We start from the raw sequence: 19,215 nt of genomic DNA on the forward strand, positions 1-19,215 counted from the left end.
AAAAATATACTAACAATATCATAACAAACATATTTAGATCAAGCTTCCTGACAGTCAAAGCAAAACGAAAACATAGTGTTACTTGCATTATTCAATAGAAAGAAATATACCAGGTTTTTTTTTTTTGCTGTTGACCTTTTCAATAAAAACAAGCTTTTACTGGCACTAAAACCTATTTGGAATATATTACTTAACACCCTTACATGATGGAAACCCTTTTTGAATGACGATATTAGTTAGCTTTTTTCAGGACTCACAATGCAGGTACTATGCATTATCCTAAGCACTGTACATATATTAAACTCATTTTAATCCTAACAATAATTCTGTGAGGTTGATAACATATTAGGTATTTTATAAAGGAAGAAAGTAGGCACAGGAAAACCAAGTAACTTGCCCAAGCACATATAGCTGGTCAGTAGCAGACCCAAAATTCAAACCCAAAAATTCTAGCTCCAAAACATATTTTGCTGTGCTGTGAAAGTAATATTTATTTTCAAGTGTTTTTAAGTGATATGATAGCAGATGAATCTATATTTTCATTCTATTTCTGGTTATAATTATAAATAATTTCTGAATCTTGCAAATATTTTTAAAATAAAAAGACCTTAAATCTAGCCAATTTGGAAACCTACTTTCAATAAGCTCATCATTTATTTTTTCTAAAGAAATTCATCAATGTTCATTCATTCATCTACTCAACTCTTTATTCATGCATTCAAAAATACTTATTGAAGCTGGGCGTGCTGGCTCACACCTGCAATCCCAGCACTTTGGGAGGCCAAGGTGGGCAGATCACTTGAGGTCAGGAGTTTAAGACCAGCCTGGCCAACATGGCGCAACCCTGTCTCTACTAAAAATATAAAAAATAGCCGGGCATGGTGGTGTGCACCTGTAGTTCCAGCTACTTGGGAGGCTGAGGCATGAGAATTGCTTGAACCCAGGAGACGGAGGTTGCAGTGAGCTGAGATCACGTCACTGCACTCCAGTCTGGGCAACAGAACAAGACTCTGACTAAAAAAAAAAAAAAAAAAAAAAAAAAAATCCTTACTCAGCATACATGTCAATGACACTATTAGCATAAGGCAACATGGTTTTTAATATTTTAGAACTTTATAATCTAAAAGTAATAGTCTGTGATAGATTGTCAATAGTTTAATTTTCTACTGTACATAAACAAAATCCTCCCCTTCTCCCCAGAATCTAAACAACTATTAAGTTAATACACCTGATCTTTTAGTCTTACAAAATCACAGCTGTTCATGATACTACTGTCAAAAGTACTCTGATATCTTCAATTATCAAGAAATGTTTAAATTCAATTCAGTATGGCCTATATGTTTGCATGTTTATTATTAGATTAATTTTTTAAAATCCATATATGATAGTTTAAGATCATCATTGACACATTCAATTATATTAGAATATTCCATTTTTGAAACAATTCCAAATGAACAACCTCTTAGCAAAAAACTACATTAATAGAAGTTCTAAGGACAATTAGTTTATTATAAATCTTTAAAAGATAATGGATCAAGCTTTCTGAGGCTTAGACATGCAAACAAAACTAAATTTCATAAGCATTTCCTTCTCTACTGGGTCACTCCCAAAAGCATGCAAATATACTGTAAAAGCTTGCATTTTAAAATAAAAAAGAAAGAAGGCTCCCTTGAATCCCACATTCTTCTTCAGTTACCACCCATTTACCTATTGCCTCTCAGTCCAAGTTCTCTCAAACGCCATCTGTGCCCATCCACTATAGTCAGGGCTCCATGGTGACCATTTATTGAAACGGCTGCTTGTCAAAGTCACTTGTCCTCATCTTAATCTTTCAGCAGCATGGAAACAGTCGATATTCTCTAGCTTTGGGAGACTACATCATTCTATTTTCAGAAAAAAATTACTACTAACCTTCCTCCATAGAGAAATAAAGAAATCATAGATTTTACCTTCCTTCATCCTCATCTGTTTCACTTAAACTGCTGTCATCATCCACTTGTAGCAGGCCACCAGTTAGTAAACTGGCCTTCCCAAACACTGGTGAATTCACAGATTCTTTTGAGGTCCGTTTTTCTTTTTCAGTTCTCTTTACTTCCTTCATTTGCAAGGCAGGACCACTACTTTAAAAAATCCATGGGAAATGACAGTTATATAAGAAAAAAGAAAAAAAGAAACAACATGCAGAAAGAGAGTTAAGGAAAAGAAAGAATAAAAAATCCATTAAAAAGCCAATGTTTTCTAGTAATTCTAACAAAGAATAAAAATAATTTTTTATAAAATTCCAACATTTCCATCTCAATTCATTCACTAATTCAAAAAACACGAATTACCAACAACATAAGAGAAAATGTATATTCCCCGCTTCAAAAACCATAATTTTATCATACCATTATGATAAAATGTGATATGTAAGGTTGATATATGAAAAGATATATCTGAACACAAGGACAGCTTTAAAACAGAAGAGACAAAATAGAGGAGTTCATGAGACAAAAAATGGGAGAAAACCATTCTACTTAGAGAATAGAAGGTGAGCACAGATTAGGCACACGGCATCTAGATGTTTCCTAGGAACTTGAAAGAAAAAGAGAAAGAAACTAGAGAGAGGTGAATGCTACACTAAACCTGAATGTGACAGTAAAAGGCTGGAGCTCATTGCCTATAAACAATGGTCTTTAGACATGGAAGTAGCAATTAGATTTGGGCTATATTTTTTGTTTTGTTTTTAAACATCATAATGTTTCATTTAAATGAAGTTTATTTTAAATGAAGTTTTAAAAATAGCATGATACACATATAACACGAAAGAAGAAATCAGGAAAATATCCTGGGTAGGGGAAAAATCCTTTTAGAATACCTATATGTCATTATATGCAGTTCCAAAATAGCAATATTCTGATTAGTTATGATTTTGTTCGCAAATAAAATAATGGGCTGGTCACGGAGGCTCACACCTGAAATCCCAGCACTTTGGGAGGCTGAGGCGGGTGGATCATGAGGTCAGGAGTTCAAGACCAGCCTGGCCAAGATGGTGAAACCCCATCTCTACTAGAAATACAAAAAAATTAGCCTGGTGCGGTGGCGCAGGCCTGTAATCCCAGCTACTCGGGAAGTTGAGGCAGGAGAATTGCTTGAGCCCAGGAGACAGAGGTTGCAGTGAGCTGAGATCACACCACTGCACTCCAGCCTAGGCAACAAAAGCAAAACTCCATCTCAAAGAAAGAAAAGAAAAGAATTTGGTAACTTTTATAGACTTTTAGCCTAGTTGGATTTACCACCAGAAAAACTGTAATAATAATAATAATAATTATTATTATTATTATTGGAGATGGAGTCTCGCCCTGTCACCCAGTTTGGAGTGCAGTGGCACAATCTCGGCTCACTGCAACTTCCGCCTCCCGGGTTCAAGTGATTCTCCTGCCTCAGCCTCCCCAGTAGCTGGGTTTACAGGCGCCTGCCACCATGCCTGCCTAATTTTGTATTTTTAGTACAGATGGGGTTTCACCATGTTTTCCAGGCTCATCTGGAACTCTGACCTCAAGTGATCCACTTGCCTTGGCCTCCCAAAGTGCTGAGATTACAGGCATGAGCCACCGCACCCGGCCATAACTACTTTTTTATGGTCTAAAAACATGCACAAGGATATCACTATCATATACCTACATAATTTACAGAGACTGAAATTTCCCACTGTGTTAAGAGTTGAGCATGAGCCCCTAAAAATACCCAATATACTGAAATGTTTACATGGACTACAGATCCCTCTGTGCAATCCCTTGGCAAAATTCAAATTAATTTGAGAGCCCAACATTTGGGATACTATAATAAATATCCTTAGCAACATGTATATATATGTAATGTGTTTATATAAATATCCTTAAAATACATACATTATTTAACATGTTATACATACATTATACATAGGCTTACTGTGTATTACACATCATATATAATAAATGTCCTTAACTTGTGTGTGTGCATTTTTATGTAAGTCATATTTTCCTGTAGAATCTAGTCCCAAAGTGAAGCTGTTAGGTTAAAGATAGGAAATATTTGAAATTTTGATACATACTAAATTATCCTTCAAAAAGGATTTACCAATTTCATTTACCAACAATGTATGAGAATGCCTTTTTTCTCACATTTGCCATCACTGGGTATTATTTTTTAAATAAAATATCAATATGATTGAAAAAACTGGTATCTCATTGTTCGTTAATTTGCATTTTTCTAATTGCAAGGCAAGGTTGCATATCCCTTGCATAGTAAAAGTATAAAATTTATAAATCATGAATATTAGTCCAAATTAGAATTTTTATAGCACAATAACAATTATCTGCTGTTAAATATGCTATCAGCTTACCTAGCATACTCTTTATTTTCCTTCCTGGGAAATTGCTGACGATCAGTTTCTCCACTCTTTCTTTTTCGAATTAATCCATCATCATGATCATCATCATCTTCAGCATCATCAGTAGCACCATCACGTATGTTTGCTGATACTTCCATTTCATTATTTCTGTGTTTTTTCCTTTCTTCTTCAACCTTTAATGAAAGTTTGATACTAAGGAATTGCTATTACTTTATTCAATAATAATTTCTTTGTTTTCATTGAGTTTATCATTTGACTCAGTTTAACTATGGTAACTTTAGCCAATAAAAATATTTTCTGCTTACTCTAATGGGATCATTGTATACATAATTGTTATATAATTATCAGCTATTTATAATTTTATCAACGAAATTTTTGTAAAGTCTGCTTCATTTCTGTTTGGGTAAAACTGAATTTTCCAAAATTTCAAAGGCTCTTCTTAATTTTGTGCTTTTATTCCCATTCAATCTTCACTATCTACTATGAATTTTCACCCCATTTTACTGGCAGAAACAGTAAAATAAAAAGACAAAGACACAAGATGCATCTTCTTCTGCCTTTACCACCTGGATTTTACACTACGCAGCCAGATTTAGAGGATGTGACATCACTCCAGGAAGAGAAAGGAATCTTTCCCCTTTCTGCACTAAGATATTCTTTTCCCCAGTGTCCTTTATAATTCTTTTTTTCGTTTGGATCCTGGGATATCAGCAAAGTGAAGGTGCTCACTGAAATACAGAAACCAAAGTTTGCCACAACATAAGGAACAGAGTGAAACTGCTGAGTTGCTGGTGTGGAATTCTGGAGAATGAGATGCTTCCCAAATTTCACATTCAATAACTATAAAATTTTATAGCTGGAGGATATATAGTATAAGTATTAATTATCTAAGTTAACCTCATTATCTACTGATTAAATGATCCATCCAGATTAAAACAAGAAAGATTAAATGATCCATCCAGAGCTCCTAAAGTGGCATTATCTAGCACTTTATGGCACCAAAAGAGATGATATAACTCCATAATGCTGAATCAGATAAATTACCAGATAAATTCATCAAATTAATCAGATGAATTAAGTGTGACACTGGCAAAGTAATTTAATGCCATAGCAGGGTGTGGGAAGCCTCGTCTACTTTTACTTTTAAAGAAGAATATTGGCCGGGCGCAGTGGCTCACGCCTGTAATCCCAGCACTTTGGGAGGCCGAGGTGGGTGGATTATGAGGTCAGGAATTTAAGACCAGCCTGGCCAACATGGTGAAACCCCATCTCTACTAAAATACAAAAATTAGCCGGGTGTGGTGGTGGGCGCCTGTAATCCCAGCTACTCAGGAGGCTGTGGCAGGATAATTGCTTGAACCCGGGAGGCGGAGGTTGCAGTGAGCCGAGATCATGCCATTGTACTGCAGCCTGGGCAATAGAGTAAGAATCTGTCTCAAAAAAAAAAAAAAAAAAGAAAGAAAGAAAAAGAAGAATATCTGCAGATTATTGTTTATCTTTAAAACTCAATGTACAGAACTCAGCTTTCTACTTTGGAGTTAAATACTAAATTTCTGACTGAGGATTTATGCTACTGATAGGGTATACATGCCCAAACTTATCATACTTTATTAAACAACATAATGTAAAGGTCTGGTTCAACAGAAATATTTGACTGGTGTTTTAAAAAATATGTGAAAGTACATGTATTTGTTGTCAAAAATCTTTAAATTGATCAGAATGGAATTATAAGTTCCAACAGTTTGAGTCAAACAGATAAGCTTACACACATGAAAGCACATTAAAAAGATCCCTTTGGCTGGGAATATTTGTTAACAATACTCAGGGCTAGATACATTTTTATATCTCTTCTCAGTCACTGCTTCTTTCCCACTGTATTGCCATGTTGTTGTTTAAATAAAAGAAATTCGTCTTTAAGAAAATAGGGAAAAAAACCCTAGCACTTATTACCTTTCATAAGGCAATTTCCTTTATGCTTATACTGGTTCACAAGGTCACATGGTATATGGCTAAATTAGTTTCCCAGTCCATATGTCACTTGGAAGACTGACAGACTTCTTAGGTTGATTAAGGATCAAAGATTTTGAGAATGTTTTCCTTAACTCTTGTTACTTAGATAGCAGAATAATACCTATTTCTAAACACAATTACATATTTAGGTAACACCATTTTATACATGAGCTCTTCATAAGCAGAAAATCAGAATGGATCAAATAATTGATAGAGAAAAAAACAAAGAGTAGCAGCAAGCAAACCTCTACCTCTTTTTGAAGTTGGACTTTTTCTTTCTCCAAAGCCTGGAACTCTACTTTTAACATGCCTATCTCATTTTTAAACCTTTGCATATCTTGCTGTAATTCTTCTTTTAGAGATACTTTTGATGTTCTGTCACCACGTGGTGGAGAAGACCTCACATTTTCTAATTCAGGTTCCATGCTTTTATAGTTATTAGCACTGCAATGATCATATAATGGCTTCTGGAACAAGTTCTGTATTGGTTTTGTTTTCTTGTAAGCATCTGTACCAGCAGAAATACTATGCCTTTTTATGTGAATCATATGATTCATCTCTTTGGAGCAGATCAAATCAAAAGGTCTTTTTGGATCACTATACTGAGGCACACGTCTGATGTCTAATTTCCAATTAGTGGTATTTCGGTTCATATTTTTTGTCTTATCAAACTCTTCTTTCATTACACCTGTAACTACTTCTGGGTTCCTTACTTTTTTATTTTCTGTATCATTATAAAAATTCTCATCTGTGTTAAAAACATGTTCAGTGTCTGGTCTGTTAACATTTTCATGGCCTAATTTATTTTCATTTAAATAAGGCTTAGAAGATGACTGGCAAGCATATTCTGGGGACCCAGAGTAAGAAGGAGATGAAAAGCCATTTTCGAGACTGAGTACTTTTTGTTCAGGCAATGCCTGGAATAGTACAGAGACAGGAGAATCTTTTTCATCGCAATCAAGTATATTATTTGTCAAAGAAGAAGGTATTTCCTTTAAGTTTGTGCCTCCTTTAGAGTTATCATGTAGTGGCTCTTCCCCAGGAGAAGCAGTAATTTTGTATTTTTCGCAAGTTTCACCACAGCTCTGCTTTAACTCATTTGTGATGAGTTTTAAGTTATTTTTCCACTCTGATTTGCCTTGTTTGGTCCACATTTCTTCATCGTTTTGCACACAAGGAAGTCCTGAATATACAGATACATCCTCTCTATCACACTCCTTATTCAGTTCTGGTTCTTGAGACATCTTTTGCAGACATGAAAGTGGACGATTAATTTGCTTGTTTTGTTTTTCAGATGTCTTTTCTGTCAGGGTGCATGTTTTTAAAATAACTTTATCCTTGAGTAATCAAGTACGGACAAAGAAAAATTAGGAAATAATTAAAATTCAACTATTAAACTTAGTCTATGTTTAGTTACTCCCAAATCACTGGATTGTAACTAAGAAGTAAAAACTAATTTGCCTTAGCCTAAAATAGGAGAAAAACATGAACCAGCAAAGTTAAGTTTATCACTGTTCTTTTGGATTAAACTTAATTCATTATGTGTTAAATCTACCAAAAATAAATTAGCAGATGATTTGTAGCATTATAAAGGCATCCTCATTTTAAAAGATTTTACCTTACCATACCTCAAATACTGAGCCCCTACAGTACATTTAAGTACTTTTTGTAAAGATTTCTAACTGGAGAGTAGGGAAAGTTTAAATTATTAGGAGCCAAAATAAACACCAATCAGAAAGAAAAGGAAACTCTTACATTTTAATTGAAATTACATACCATAATATGGTGTTATGCATCTGTATAGACTATATAAGACTTAAGTCTAATTCTTATATATCCTAAGGTTCATTAATAGTGGATTTAAAAATTCTATAATATTTACTGATTTCCTAGACTGAAATAATCAGAAAGTTATTGTTTATATCCTAACAATGGAAAGATCCCATTCTGAAAGGAATGATTCTCTTAATAACTGCGTTGATTTTCTGACCTCATTCTTTCCCTGAATGTAGACACTGAAATCAAGAGATCACAAGGCAGAATAAATCTTTAACCTTGGAATCAGTGACCAGCAATATAAGAATGTAAATCCTGAACCACTGGGAATGATTACTCCTTTAAGATGAATCCAACTCAGTGGCCATCAGTATTAAAATGTTCATAATTTCTACTGCTTAATAATACGATTCAATATTTGATGTTACCATCTTTATCATATAAGGAAGTTATAAAAATGAAAGAGGAAACAATACTCAGGAAATTTCTGGCTTCAATTCCAAGGGTAAAGATTAACTATAACAAAAATAAAAACAAAAGATTAGCTATAGGTTACTACACATTCTAAGAACATTTTAACTAGTCAAAACGTTTTTAATACTAAATATTAAATGATGATCTATTGATTCTAAAAGGCTAGTCTGAAAGGTAATTTCATTTGGACTATGTTACATCATTAAAGCAAAGAAAACAATATTAAACCAGAAATTTAAAAAATATATATAATACCTGTGGCTGGTTATTTTCACTTCCTTCCCTTTCTTGCTCTTCTTCTGATGCTACTTCTAAGTCATGTTCAGCTGAAAAAATCCAAATATTTAGTTTAACGAACTACTTAGAACAGTTAGGTAAAAGGTATAGTCTTTACAGAAATAGAAAATAATATTTATTTTATTTTATAAATCGAGAGGGTTTTCTTCTATTTGTTTATGAGACAGGGCCTTACCCTGTCGCCCTAGCTGGAGTGCAGTGGCGCAATCACAAAGTTTCAATGAAGCCTAATCTTTAGTGGAATATTTACTTCTCAGTAAGAAATACTTCTAAGTATCAACTTAATGAGGTATCAATTAAAATTTCAACCATTATCCAAAACTTCAACAAACCACTTGGGGAAACTAGTAACACAAGACAATACTAGGTTCAACCCATACAAACATCTCAAATATTCACTCACAAATTCATTCACCCAACATAAATAAGCTAAACTGTCAGAAACAAAACAAAATTTTATGATACAGTAGGAATATATAAAGTAACACTGTATAATGTTCTCTATAACAGTATCTTTTTAACAAGGCACAAAGAGTGTTGTTCATTATTAATGAATTCCAAAATTACTGCTACTTTTCACATCTTTATCATTGTACATCACGCTCCTTACATCTGAAATGTTTTCTGCTATGTTGACAAATTTTTCTTCATCTTTTAAGACTAAGACAGCTATGTGAAGTCTTCCTCGATTAGAGCTATCTTCCCCCAGATAAACAGCTGTCTCCTTCCTTGGGGCTGCCTTAGTACCTTATCTTTGTACTGTATCTTTTCCATCTGAACTGTATATTATTTATTTATATGTTTATGCCCTTGCTCCCAGACGGTAGGGGACAATCTTTCAAGTTATCTGTGTATAAACAGTCTTTATCTATTTTACCCAATAATTATTTACTGAGTTCCTGCTAAGTTCTAAACACTGAGGTTTAAAGAATGTAAATAAGACCGGGTACAGTGGCTCACATCTGTAATCCCAGCACTTTGGGAGGTCGAGGTGGGTGGATCACTTGAGGCCAGGAGTTCCAGACCAGCCTGGCCAACATGATGAAATGCCCTGTCTACTAAAAATACAAAAATGAGCTGGGCGTGGTGGTGGGTGCCTGTGATCCCAGCTACTCGGGAGGCTGAGTCAGGAAAATCACTTGAACCTGGGAGGCGGAGGTTGCGGAGAGCCAAGATCGTGCTGCTGCACTCCAGTGAGACTCCATCACACTCACACAAAAAGAATGTAAATAAAAGTGTCAAACATGGCTTTTCTAGAGATCATGCCTGAGTTGAGACTTAAAAAGTGAGGTTAGCCAGACTAAAAGGGGTAAAGGGCAGGAAAGGGTAACAGCATGCAAGGTAGCAACAAGAGAGGGAAAGAAGCCTCAAATAGCGTTATATACTTGTCTAAAATACAAGCACCCGAGAAGAGAGCATCACCAGCAGTTGAGCAATCCCAGAGAAAAGGGCAGAAAGGGGAAAGGGCTAAAGATGGAGAGTTAGGCAGAAGTCAGATGATGAAAGCCTTAAATGTAATCTTAAGATGTTTGAACATTTATGCTTTCAAGAGGGACTCAAGGTCCTATTTGCATTGGAGACAGATCACCCTAAATACTGTGGGGAGGATGAATTTCAGGGGCATATGAATAAATAAAGGGAGATGAATTAGAAGACAATATTGCAAAACAAGGATAATGCAGACCTAAACTGAGGGAATGTTTCCAAAAATATTTAGGATATAGAATATCAGTACCCAACATAGAGTGAATTTTTATTAAATGAAAAGATGTATATATCTGGGTCCCTGGAGAGTTAGACTCTATTCATTACTTTATAAAAGGTATTAAATGAGAAGTGAAACAATCTACAGGCACTGTTTAAGTTGTTTACTTCATACTTTTTCTGTTTCATGTCTTCCTGTGTTAAGGGATTTCATTTAGGTATTTTGTTTTAAAAGTCCTGCTTCTTGGATCTACTAAGCTCATGAAGAAATGAGAGCAAACAAGCATATATATGTATAGGTGAGTAACTTTGGATTTATAGCTTGCAGTCACTACTCTAGGGGATAACTGATCATCTTCTGTAAAATACAACATTAATTCTACAAGTAAGGGGGAAAAAGAAAACAAAACTATTGGGATAAAAAAATTATATGATTTATTACTGTAGACCAGATCATATGATTAAGGGCACCGAGTTAAACTGGTACATAAAGTAAAACACATTAGATGCAGTTAATCAATAGACTGGGTGTCCTAAAAGAATTATTAATAAAATTGAATTTCATATATCTTTTTTAAATGATAGAGCACTCCTTAAAACAAATATTCCTAGTGAACAACTATTCATTAAAACAAGGTGATAGACTATGTGTACACAGCTGGGGATACACTATAGAGCAAATTCTCAATGATTCCCACTAATACGGGGCAGTCCATTCTATAATATCTGAAGCCATAGAAATTATAAGAAATAATATTTGATTTGGATGGTGCTTTTTTGTTACATTACATGTAGTTATAACTAATACTTGTGAATTCAGAGCTGTAAAAATAAAGCATAAAAACCACATTGTGCTTGAGCAGGGAATCTTTAGATCTCTACCTAGTTTTCCATCCAGTCCCAAAACTCTAAATATAACCCTGGTACTGACTCTCAAGTTTATGCTCTATACTAGCCTAAACAAAATTACTGTCCCTCCTAATTCTCTTTGTGATTCATAGATTGTTTTTGTTAGAGGAAGACTACAAATGCCCTGCTAAAAGGTATTTTGTTCGGTTGTAGGTTACATAAGGAGAATAAACACAAAGTACTTTCGCTAAAAATGATTCTTTTTCTTTTTTCTTTTTTTGAGACGGAGTCTTGCTCTGTCACCCAGGTTGGAAGGCAATGGTGTGATCTTGGCTCACTGCAACCTCCGCCTCCTAGGTTCAAGTGATTCTCCTGCCTCAGCCTCCTGAGCAGCTGGGATTACAGGCGCCCGCCACCATGCCCAGCTAATTTTCGTATTTTCAGTAGAGATGGGGTTTCACCATGTGGGCCAGGCTGGTCTTGAACTCCTGATCTCAGATGATCCACCCGCTTTGGCCTCCCAAAGTGCTGGAATTACAGGTGTGACCCAGCCAAAAATAATTTTTTTTAAAGTTATAACTAGGCCGGGCAAGGTTACATGCCTGTAATCCCCACAATTTGGGGGACTGAGGTGGGTGGATTACCTGAGGTCAGGAGTTCAAGACCAGCCTGACCAAAATGGTGAAACCCTGTCTCTACTAAAAATACAAAATTAGCCAGGCATGATGGTGCATGCCTGTAATCCCAGCTACTTGGGAGGCTGAGGAAGGAGAATCGCTTGAACCCGGGAGGCAGAGGTTGTAGTGAGCTGAGATCATGCCATTGCACTCCAGCTTGGGCAACAAGAGCAAAATTCTGTCTCAAAAAATAAAATAAAAAACAAAAGTCATAACTATGATATTATGAAGCCAAGCAAAGGTACTCTAGGACTGAATTCTCTGTGCTTCTGTGTTACCTTCTTTGCTTTTTGTTTTCTGGTAGCTGTGATTCACACAGGTCATGGAGAGTATTATTCTCTAATAGAAACTAAGCTCCAATAGTAATCTTTCCTTTAGCTGTTTGTCCCAGTTCTGTGGATGCTGACTGATTTTTGGTCACTGACTGTGATATAGATAGATATTTATCATTGATTTTCAAAGTCCCAGGTCTTTGGCAAGTCTTATTACTGAGGGTGAAACTAGTAGAGTCCCAATCTGAAAACTCTGAAAATAAAGTTTTCACTTATTAGAATGTAAATAATATAGGTTTGACTAACTTTCTTCATCGAAGAAGTCCCATGTCAACCTCTATCCTACAAACACACTACTCCTCCATGGTGAATTGTATTTTACATGTCCTTTACTTGCCATTTGCTCACAGAAGTTTAACTGATTGTCATCTCTTGGATTTTTTTCTGTTTTTATTTTTCAGTATTACTTATTTACTTTGATTAGCTCAGCAATGTCTGTTACCTATTTTGTTTTCCATAAGAGATTTGTTTATTAATAATTAAGATTCTTCAGGGATATGAATTTTTTTATGAACAAACTTTATGTCTAACCATTTGAGGTTTAAATACGGATGACAGTATTGTGTGTGTGTGTTTGTGTGTGTGTTCTAAAGACAAAAACATTTAATAAATAAACTTTAAATAAAAACTTATTACAATGAAATGCTCTTTCCTCAACGCACCACTATGTTCAGAATTTATTTTTTAAGCCTTGGGTAAACATCAGAAATTTATAGACAAAATGATGGCCTTGGCCAGGCGCAGTGGCTCACACCTGTAATCCCAGCACTTTGGGAGGCCAAGATGGGTGGATCACGAGGTCAAGAGATCGAGATCATCCTGGCCAACATGGTGAAACCCCGTCTCTACTAAAAATACAAAAATTAGCTGGGCGTGTTGGTGCGCGCCTGTAGCCCTAGCTACTCAGGAGGCTGAGGCAGGAGAATCGCTTGAACCCGGGAGGCAGAGGTTGCAGTGAGCCGAGATCGTGCCACTGCACTCCAGCCGGGTGACAGAGCGAGACTCCATCTCAAAAAAAAAAAAGAAAAGAAAAAAGAAAGAAACAATGATGGCCTTAAGTGACCTAATTGTTCCCACGTGAAAATAAATCTAGGTCCACACTTGATCCAGAGAGTACACACTGCCATGAAACAAGAAATGAATATATAACAAAAATATTTTCCTTTTTTCTTTATAAACAAAATTGTTGGATTTAAACATTTTAAGACAAGCAAAAGAAAAAAGTAAAAACCATAGAAGTGAAACTTTAAAGGCCATTTCATCATCAAGGGACCATTTATCATTTGACACCTACAAATCATACATATGGTTTAAAACTGTGGTTCTAAATTTTGATCTAAGAATCCCTAGAATCCAATATCCATTCAAGGGTACAAGAGGTCGCATAATGCATAATATATTTGACATTTTCACTCTCATTTTCTGAGAAGTGTACAGTAGACTTTTTCGAAGCTAGGATGTATCGTAACATCATAAGCTAAGGTTCATGTGTCATAGCTCTAAAGTCGATTCAAATGCATGGCTGTATATGCATGTATTTTCTATTTTTCAGTTTTAATTTCTAATATAATACATATCAACAGCTACAAACCACTTAAAGATCACTTTTCTCCTCATTGGTAAGCATGATTTTCATTTCAAAAATGAACTCCACCATGGTTTTTTTTCAGACCAGTCTCACTCTATCGCCAGGCTGGAGTCCAGTGGCGCCATCTCGGCTCACTGCAACCTCCAACTCCCTGGTTCAAGCCTCAGCCTCCTGCCTCAGCCTCCTGAGTAGCTGGGGTTACAGGCATGTGCCACCACGCCCAGCTAATTTTTGTATTTTTTAGTAGAGACAGGGTTTCACCATCTTGGCCAGGATGGTCTCGATCTCCTGACCTCATGATCCACCCACCTCGGCCTCCCAAAGTGCAAGGATTATAGGCGTGAGGCACCGCGCCCAGCCCACAGTGATTTTTATTTATTATTTTTTTTTTTGAGACGTTGTCTCGCTCTGTCACCCACACTGGAGTGCAGTGGTGCAATCTTGGCTCACTGCAAACTCCGCCTCCCAGGTTCATGCCATTCTCCTGCCTCAGCCTCCTGAGTAGCTGGGACTACGGGAGCCTGCCACCATGCCTGGCTAATTTTTTGTATTTTTGGTAAAGATGGGGTTTCACCGTGTTAGCCAGGATGGTCTCGATCTCCTGACCTCGTGATCCACCTGCTTCAGCCTCCCAAAGTGCTGGGATAACAGGTGTGAGCCACCATGTCTGGCCTGATTTTTATGTTTATTATTGTTTATCCGAATGAAGAGAGTTTAATTAAATGTACAGTAATAAAATGGAATACTATAAATAACTTAAACCAGAGCTACTTGTGTCGAAACGGGTAGATCTGAAAAATATAATGCTAGGCAAACAAAAGAAAGTTGAAGAATGATATGTACAATGTACAACCATTTATATAAAATTCTACGACATGAAAACAAATTCTATGTATTATTCATAGACGTATACATACACAGGAAAATATTTTAAAAGAACATGGGAATGGGAATGATAGCTAATTCAGCATGTTGGTTACCTCTATGCAATAATTTTTAATAGCATAAAAGGACTCTAAAGCCAAAAAGCTTCAGAATTGTTGTTTTAAAAGACTATGTCTACCAAATAGTAATTAAAAATAATTACTGTCCGGGCATGGTGGCTCATGCCTGTAATTCTAGCACTTTGGGAGGCTAAGGCGGGCGGATCACCTGAGATCAGGAGTTCGAGACCAGCCTGGCCAACATGGTGAAACCCCGTCTCTAAAAAATACAAAAATTAGCTGGGCATGGTGGTGTGTGCCCAGGGAGTTTGAGGCAAGAGAATTGCTGGAACCCAGGAGGCGGAGGCTGCAGTGAGCCGAGATCATGCCACTGCACTCTAGCCTGGGTGACAGAGTGAGACTCTGTATCAAAACAAAAAACAAAAAACAAAAAGCCGGGCATGGTGGCTCATGCCTGTAATCCCAGAACTTTGGGAGGCCAAGGCGGGCGGATCACCCGAGGTCAGGAGTTTGAGACCAGTCTGGCCAACATGGTGAAACCCCATCTCTACTAAAAATACGAAAATTTGCCAGGCGTGGTGACGCACACCTGTAATCCCAGCTATTTTTCAGGTGGCTGAGGCAAGAGAATCACTTGAACCTGGCAGGCGGAGGTTGCAGTGAGCCGAGATCACGCCACTGCATTCTAGTCTGGGTGACAGAGCAAGACTTGGTCTCAATTAAAAAAAAAATTTTTTAAATCCTTCCATCAAATCTGGGGAAAAAAAGAATTAGGAATAAGAAAACTGTGAGCATTTCAAATATTTCAAAAATTTTAACGTACTTCCTTCCAAGGTTAAATATATATTGCAACATTTACCTGCTTTGGATGTTTGTACATCCTTCATTCCTCCTGCTTTATTTGGAACAGAATCTTTCATTTCAATGGTAGGCTGAATGGGTTTTGAAACAAAATGATTAATAAATAATGTATACTTTATACAATATGCACTTAATAATTCAAGATAAAAATATAAAACTTATTACCTTCAAGTGAAGATATCTCTCAGGAGACTCTAAAAACCAAAAGGGACATATAATCAATTATACATAAATATGACAAAGTCAATCATAAATTCATGCAGTGTTAGTATGACCTGAATCATCATGCTTGGTTTGAAAATGATTATGTTAATTGTTGGGATGTCTTTTATTTTGGTTAGGACAGCAACATGACAGACGTATACTGGAGAAAAAAACAGGAATATAGGTTTAATAAAACATGCAGTTATGATTTGAATGTAAGATTATGTTCCAAGTGACTATAACTAAAATAGAAAAGTGCACATATACCAATGTGAGCATGCTGGTCGATGTGGAGAAAAGTAATCTTTAATTAGAGGAGCAAATCATGACCCTGACAGGAGAAATGTCAAGGCTGATGGTAAAATGCGACAGCATATCTTTAATGCAACACATCAGAATCATTTATACCATTATACTACAAGTATTTATCATGTTCTTCAACTTGTCCTATAATTTAGGAAGCACACAGTTATGATGCCACTTTACTTGGATATATAACTTATTTCTCATCAGAGAAAGTGTTCTGAATTGATCAGCTTGGATATACACTTGTAGAATAACAGTTAACAAAAATACTCATTTTTTTTCCATACCCATGTGGGCTACTGGCATGCCTACATTTCTTGTATCCTCTAGTTTAGCCATCTTAAAGTTTCTTGATCCACTCATGAAAGAAGGTATATAAAACACATCTAAGAAATAATATATAATAAGCTTTCAATATTGAAATATTTATCAAAAGGAAAAAATTTAATTGCCACAGAATTAGATATTAATAACATTTTATATTTCAAAATTAGTGCAGTTTTTTAAAATCAATGCAGTGTTTATTTAAAATAACAATTTTAGTATTCAAGGAATTATTAACTGTAATTTTTTCATTTCTAAAATGTTAGCCTCTAAAGGATTTTATGAAACAGCTATCGTTATCAAAAAGCAACTTTAAGAAAAAAGCCAATGCTTCTATATTCAAATTAAACTCATTTGATTAATATCAATGCAACATGTATTTTTTTTTTTTTTTTTGATACAGAGTCTCACTCTGTCACCCGGACTGTAGTGCAGTGGCAAAATCACGGCTCATTGCTCCCTGCAGCCTCAACCTCCCAGGCTCAAGCAATCCTCCTGCCTTAGCCTCCTGAATAGCCGAACTACAGGCCCATGCACCACCATGCCTAATTTTTGTATGTTTTTGTAGAGATGCAGTCTTGCCATGTTGCCCAGGCTGGTCTCAAACTCCTGGGCTCCAGCAACCCACCCACCTTGGCCTCCCAAAGTGCTGAGTGACAGGCGAACCACCAAGATCAGTCCAAAGCAACATACATCTTTGATGTCTGATAGTTATAGAAAGGAGATATGAATCACTGTAGTTTACCCCAATTCTAGCATGCCCTCCTGCTTGCAATAATCTCTGGAGCAGAAATGATCTAATCGTCTGTTTGAGTGTAAATGCAATGAATCCATCTGAAATGAGTTCTCTCAAGTTTCCTCATCGTTAACTCCAAGATGACTTAGCTAACTTCTTTCTTTCCTCTCTTTCCCCACTCACGATCTCTCTTCTTTTGCAAAAGTAATCTCCAGATCTGTGGTCTTGATTCTTCCCATTCTATATTCTTTTTATGGAACATTCTCAGCACTTCTTTCCTCTTCATTTAACAATAGTTATCTTATATCTACAATTTCTATTTCTCCATCTCTTTGTTTCTTCTCCTCTGGGAGAAACATGCTCAGAAATAAAAGAAAAATAATGCTTTATTCTGATCCTGTCATGTCTTGAATTATTGTCCAACGACTCTTCTTTCAGATTTCTCAAAAAGGAAGTCTATACCCTTGTTACTCAGAGTGTGGTCCAAGGACCAGAAGCATCAGCATTATGTGAGAACTTACTAGAAATGCAGAACCCCAGGCCTGCTCAATCAAAATGTACATTTTAAACAAGATCCTCAGCTGATTTATTAAATTTTAAGAAGCTCTGGTCCATACTTAGTTTGCTTCCACATTCTTTTATGTTAGATTACCCTCTTGGAATCTGGTGTCAAGTTCCTCCCTGCTATGTCCCCCAAACTGAAATTGTATTGCAAGTCATAAAGTTGCTAGTGGGCTTTTTATCATAGTATGGCTTCCTTGATCTCTCCATAACCAACCCTACTCTCTTCTTTCCAATTCTTTTCTTTTGGCCTTTGAGATACTATCCTATGAAGTAACATTTTCTTTCTTTCTTTTTTTTTTTTTTTTGAGACAGAATCTTGCTCTGTTGCCCAGGCTGGAGAGTGGCACAATCTCGGCTCACTGCAACTTCCGTCTCCTGGGTTCAAGTGATTCTCATACCTGAGCCTCCCAAGTAGCTAGGATTACAGGCATATGCCACCATGCCTGGCTAATGTTTGTATTTTTAGTAGAGACGGGGTTTCACCATGTTGGCCAGGCTGATCTCGAACTCCTGACCTCAGGTGATCTACCTTCCAAAGTGCTGGGATTACAGGCGTGAGCCACCGTGCCCAGCCTGATGTAACATTTTCTATGACATTAAATTATAGATATGTATGGCTGACCACATATGCCTGTATTCATCTACAGCAGATGAAATGTGCCATAGATGGTCCAGTACCTCCATCCTTGCCTTCCCAACACTGAAGTGGATGGGAAGAGTGGGTAAATTTTGCTCTATTTCTCTGACAAGTTTTGGTACTGGAAGCTCATTTTAAACTCTTCCTACCTTTCTAATACCCTGCTTTTCCATTTTCTAACGAATTATTTTATTTTATCTTTTAATTTTTATTTTTTTGAGATGAAGTCTTGCTCTGTTGCCCAGGATGGAGTGCAGTGACGTGATCTCAGCTCACTGCCACCTCCACCTCCCAGGTTCAAACAAATCTCTTGCCTCAGCCTCCCAAGTAGCTGGAATTACAGGTGTGTGCCACCATACCCAGCTAATTTTTGTATTTTTAGTAGAGATAGGGTTTCACCATGTTGGCCAGGCTAGTCTCGAACTCCTGACCTCAAGTGATCTGCCCGCCTCAGCCTCCCAAAGTGCTGGGATTACAGGTGTGAGCCACGCGCCTGGCCCTAGAATTATTTTATTTTACCACTCTCCATTGCATACACTTGCTTCTTTGTCCTTCATTCA

The 19,215-nt window shown here is 36.5% G+C and overlaps 1 protein-coding gene across 22 annotated transcripts in view; it reads right to left on the minus strand.

Moving 5' to 3' along the window:
- Nucleotides 1-19,215, minus strand: part of ANKRD26 (ankyrin repeat domain containing 26) — a 118,317-nt gene that overhangs the window by 62,292 nt on the left and 36,810 nt on the right. For 11 of the 22 annotated variants that reach the window (XR_008619894.2, XM_055092515.2, XM_063607642.1 and 8 more), the window contains 7 exons: nucleotides 16,682-16,780; nucleotides 16,050-16,078; nucleotides 15,883-15,955; nucleotides 8,888-8,958; nucleotides 6,634-7,719; nucleotides 4,364-4,545; nucleotides 1,950-2,120 (listed from right to left, as the gene is read on the minus strand). Coding sequence is in view for 21 of the 22 variants with exons in the window: in XM_055092515.2 (XP_054948490.1) it covers nucleotides 1,950-2,120; nucleotides 4,364-4,545; nucleotides 6,634-7,719; nucleotides 8,888-8,958; nucleotides 15,883-15,955; nucleotides 16,050-16,078; nucleotides 16,682-16,780 (1,711 nt within the window). In the remaining variant the exon portion in view is untranslated. The remainder of the gene's footprint in view (nucleotides 1-1,949; nucleotides 2,121-4,363; nucleotides 4,546-6,633; nucleotides 7,720-8,887; nucleotides 8,959-15,882; nucleotides 15,956-16,049; nucleotides 16,079-16,681; nucleotides 16,781-19,215) is intronic. The other 11 variants (XM_063607647.1, XM_063607649.1, XM_063607651.1 and 8 more) reach the window with 3 other exon arrangements.

The sequence above is a fragment of the Pan paniscus genome, chromosome 8 (genome assembly GCF_029289425.2).
Source record: "Pan paniscus chromosome 8, NHGRI_mPanPan1-v2.0_pri, whole genome shotgun sequence".
Lineage (NCBI taxonomy): Eukaryota > Metazoa > Chordata > Mammalia > Primates > Hominidae > Pan > Pan paniscus.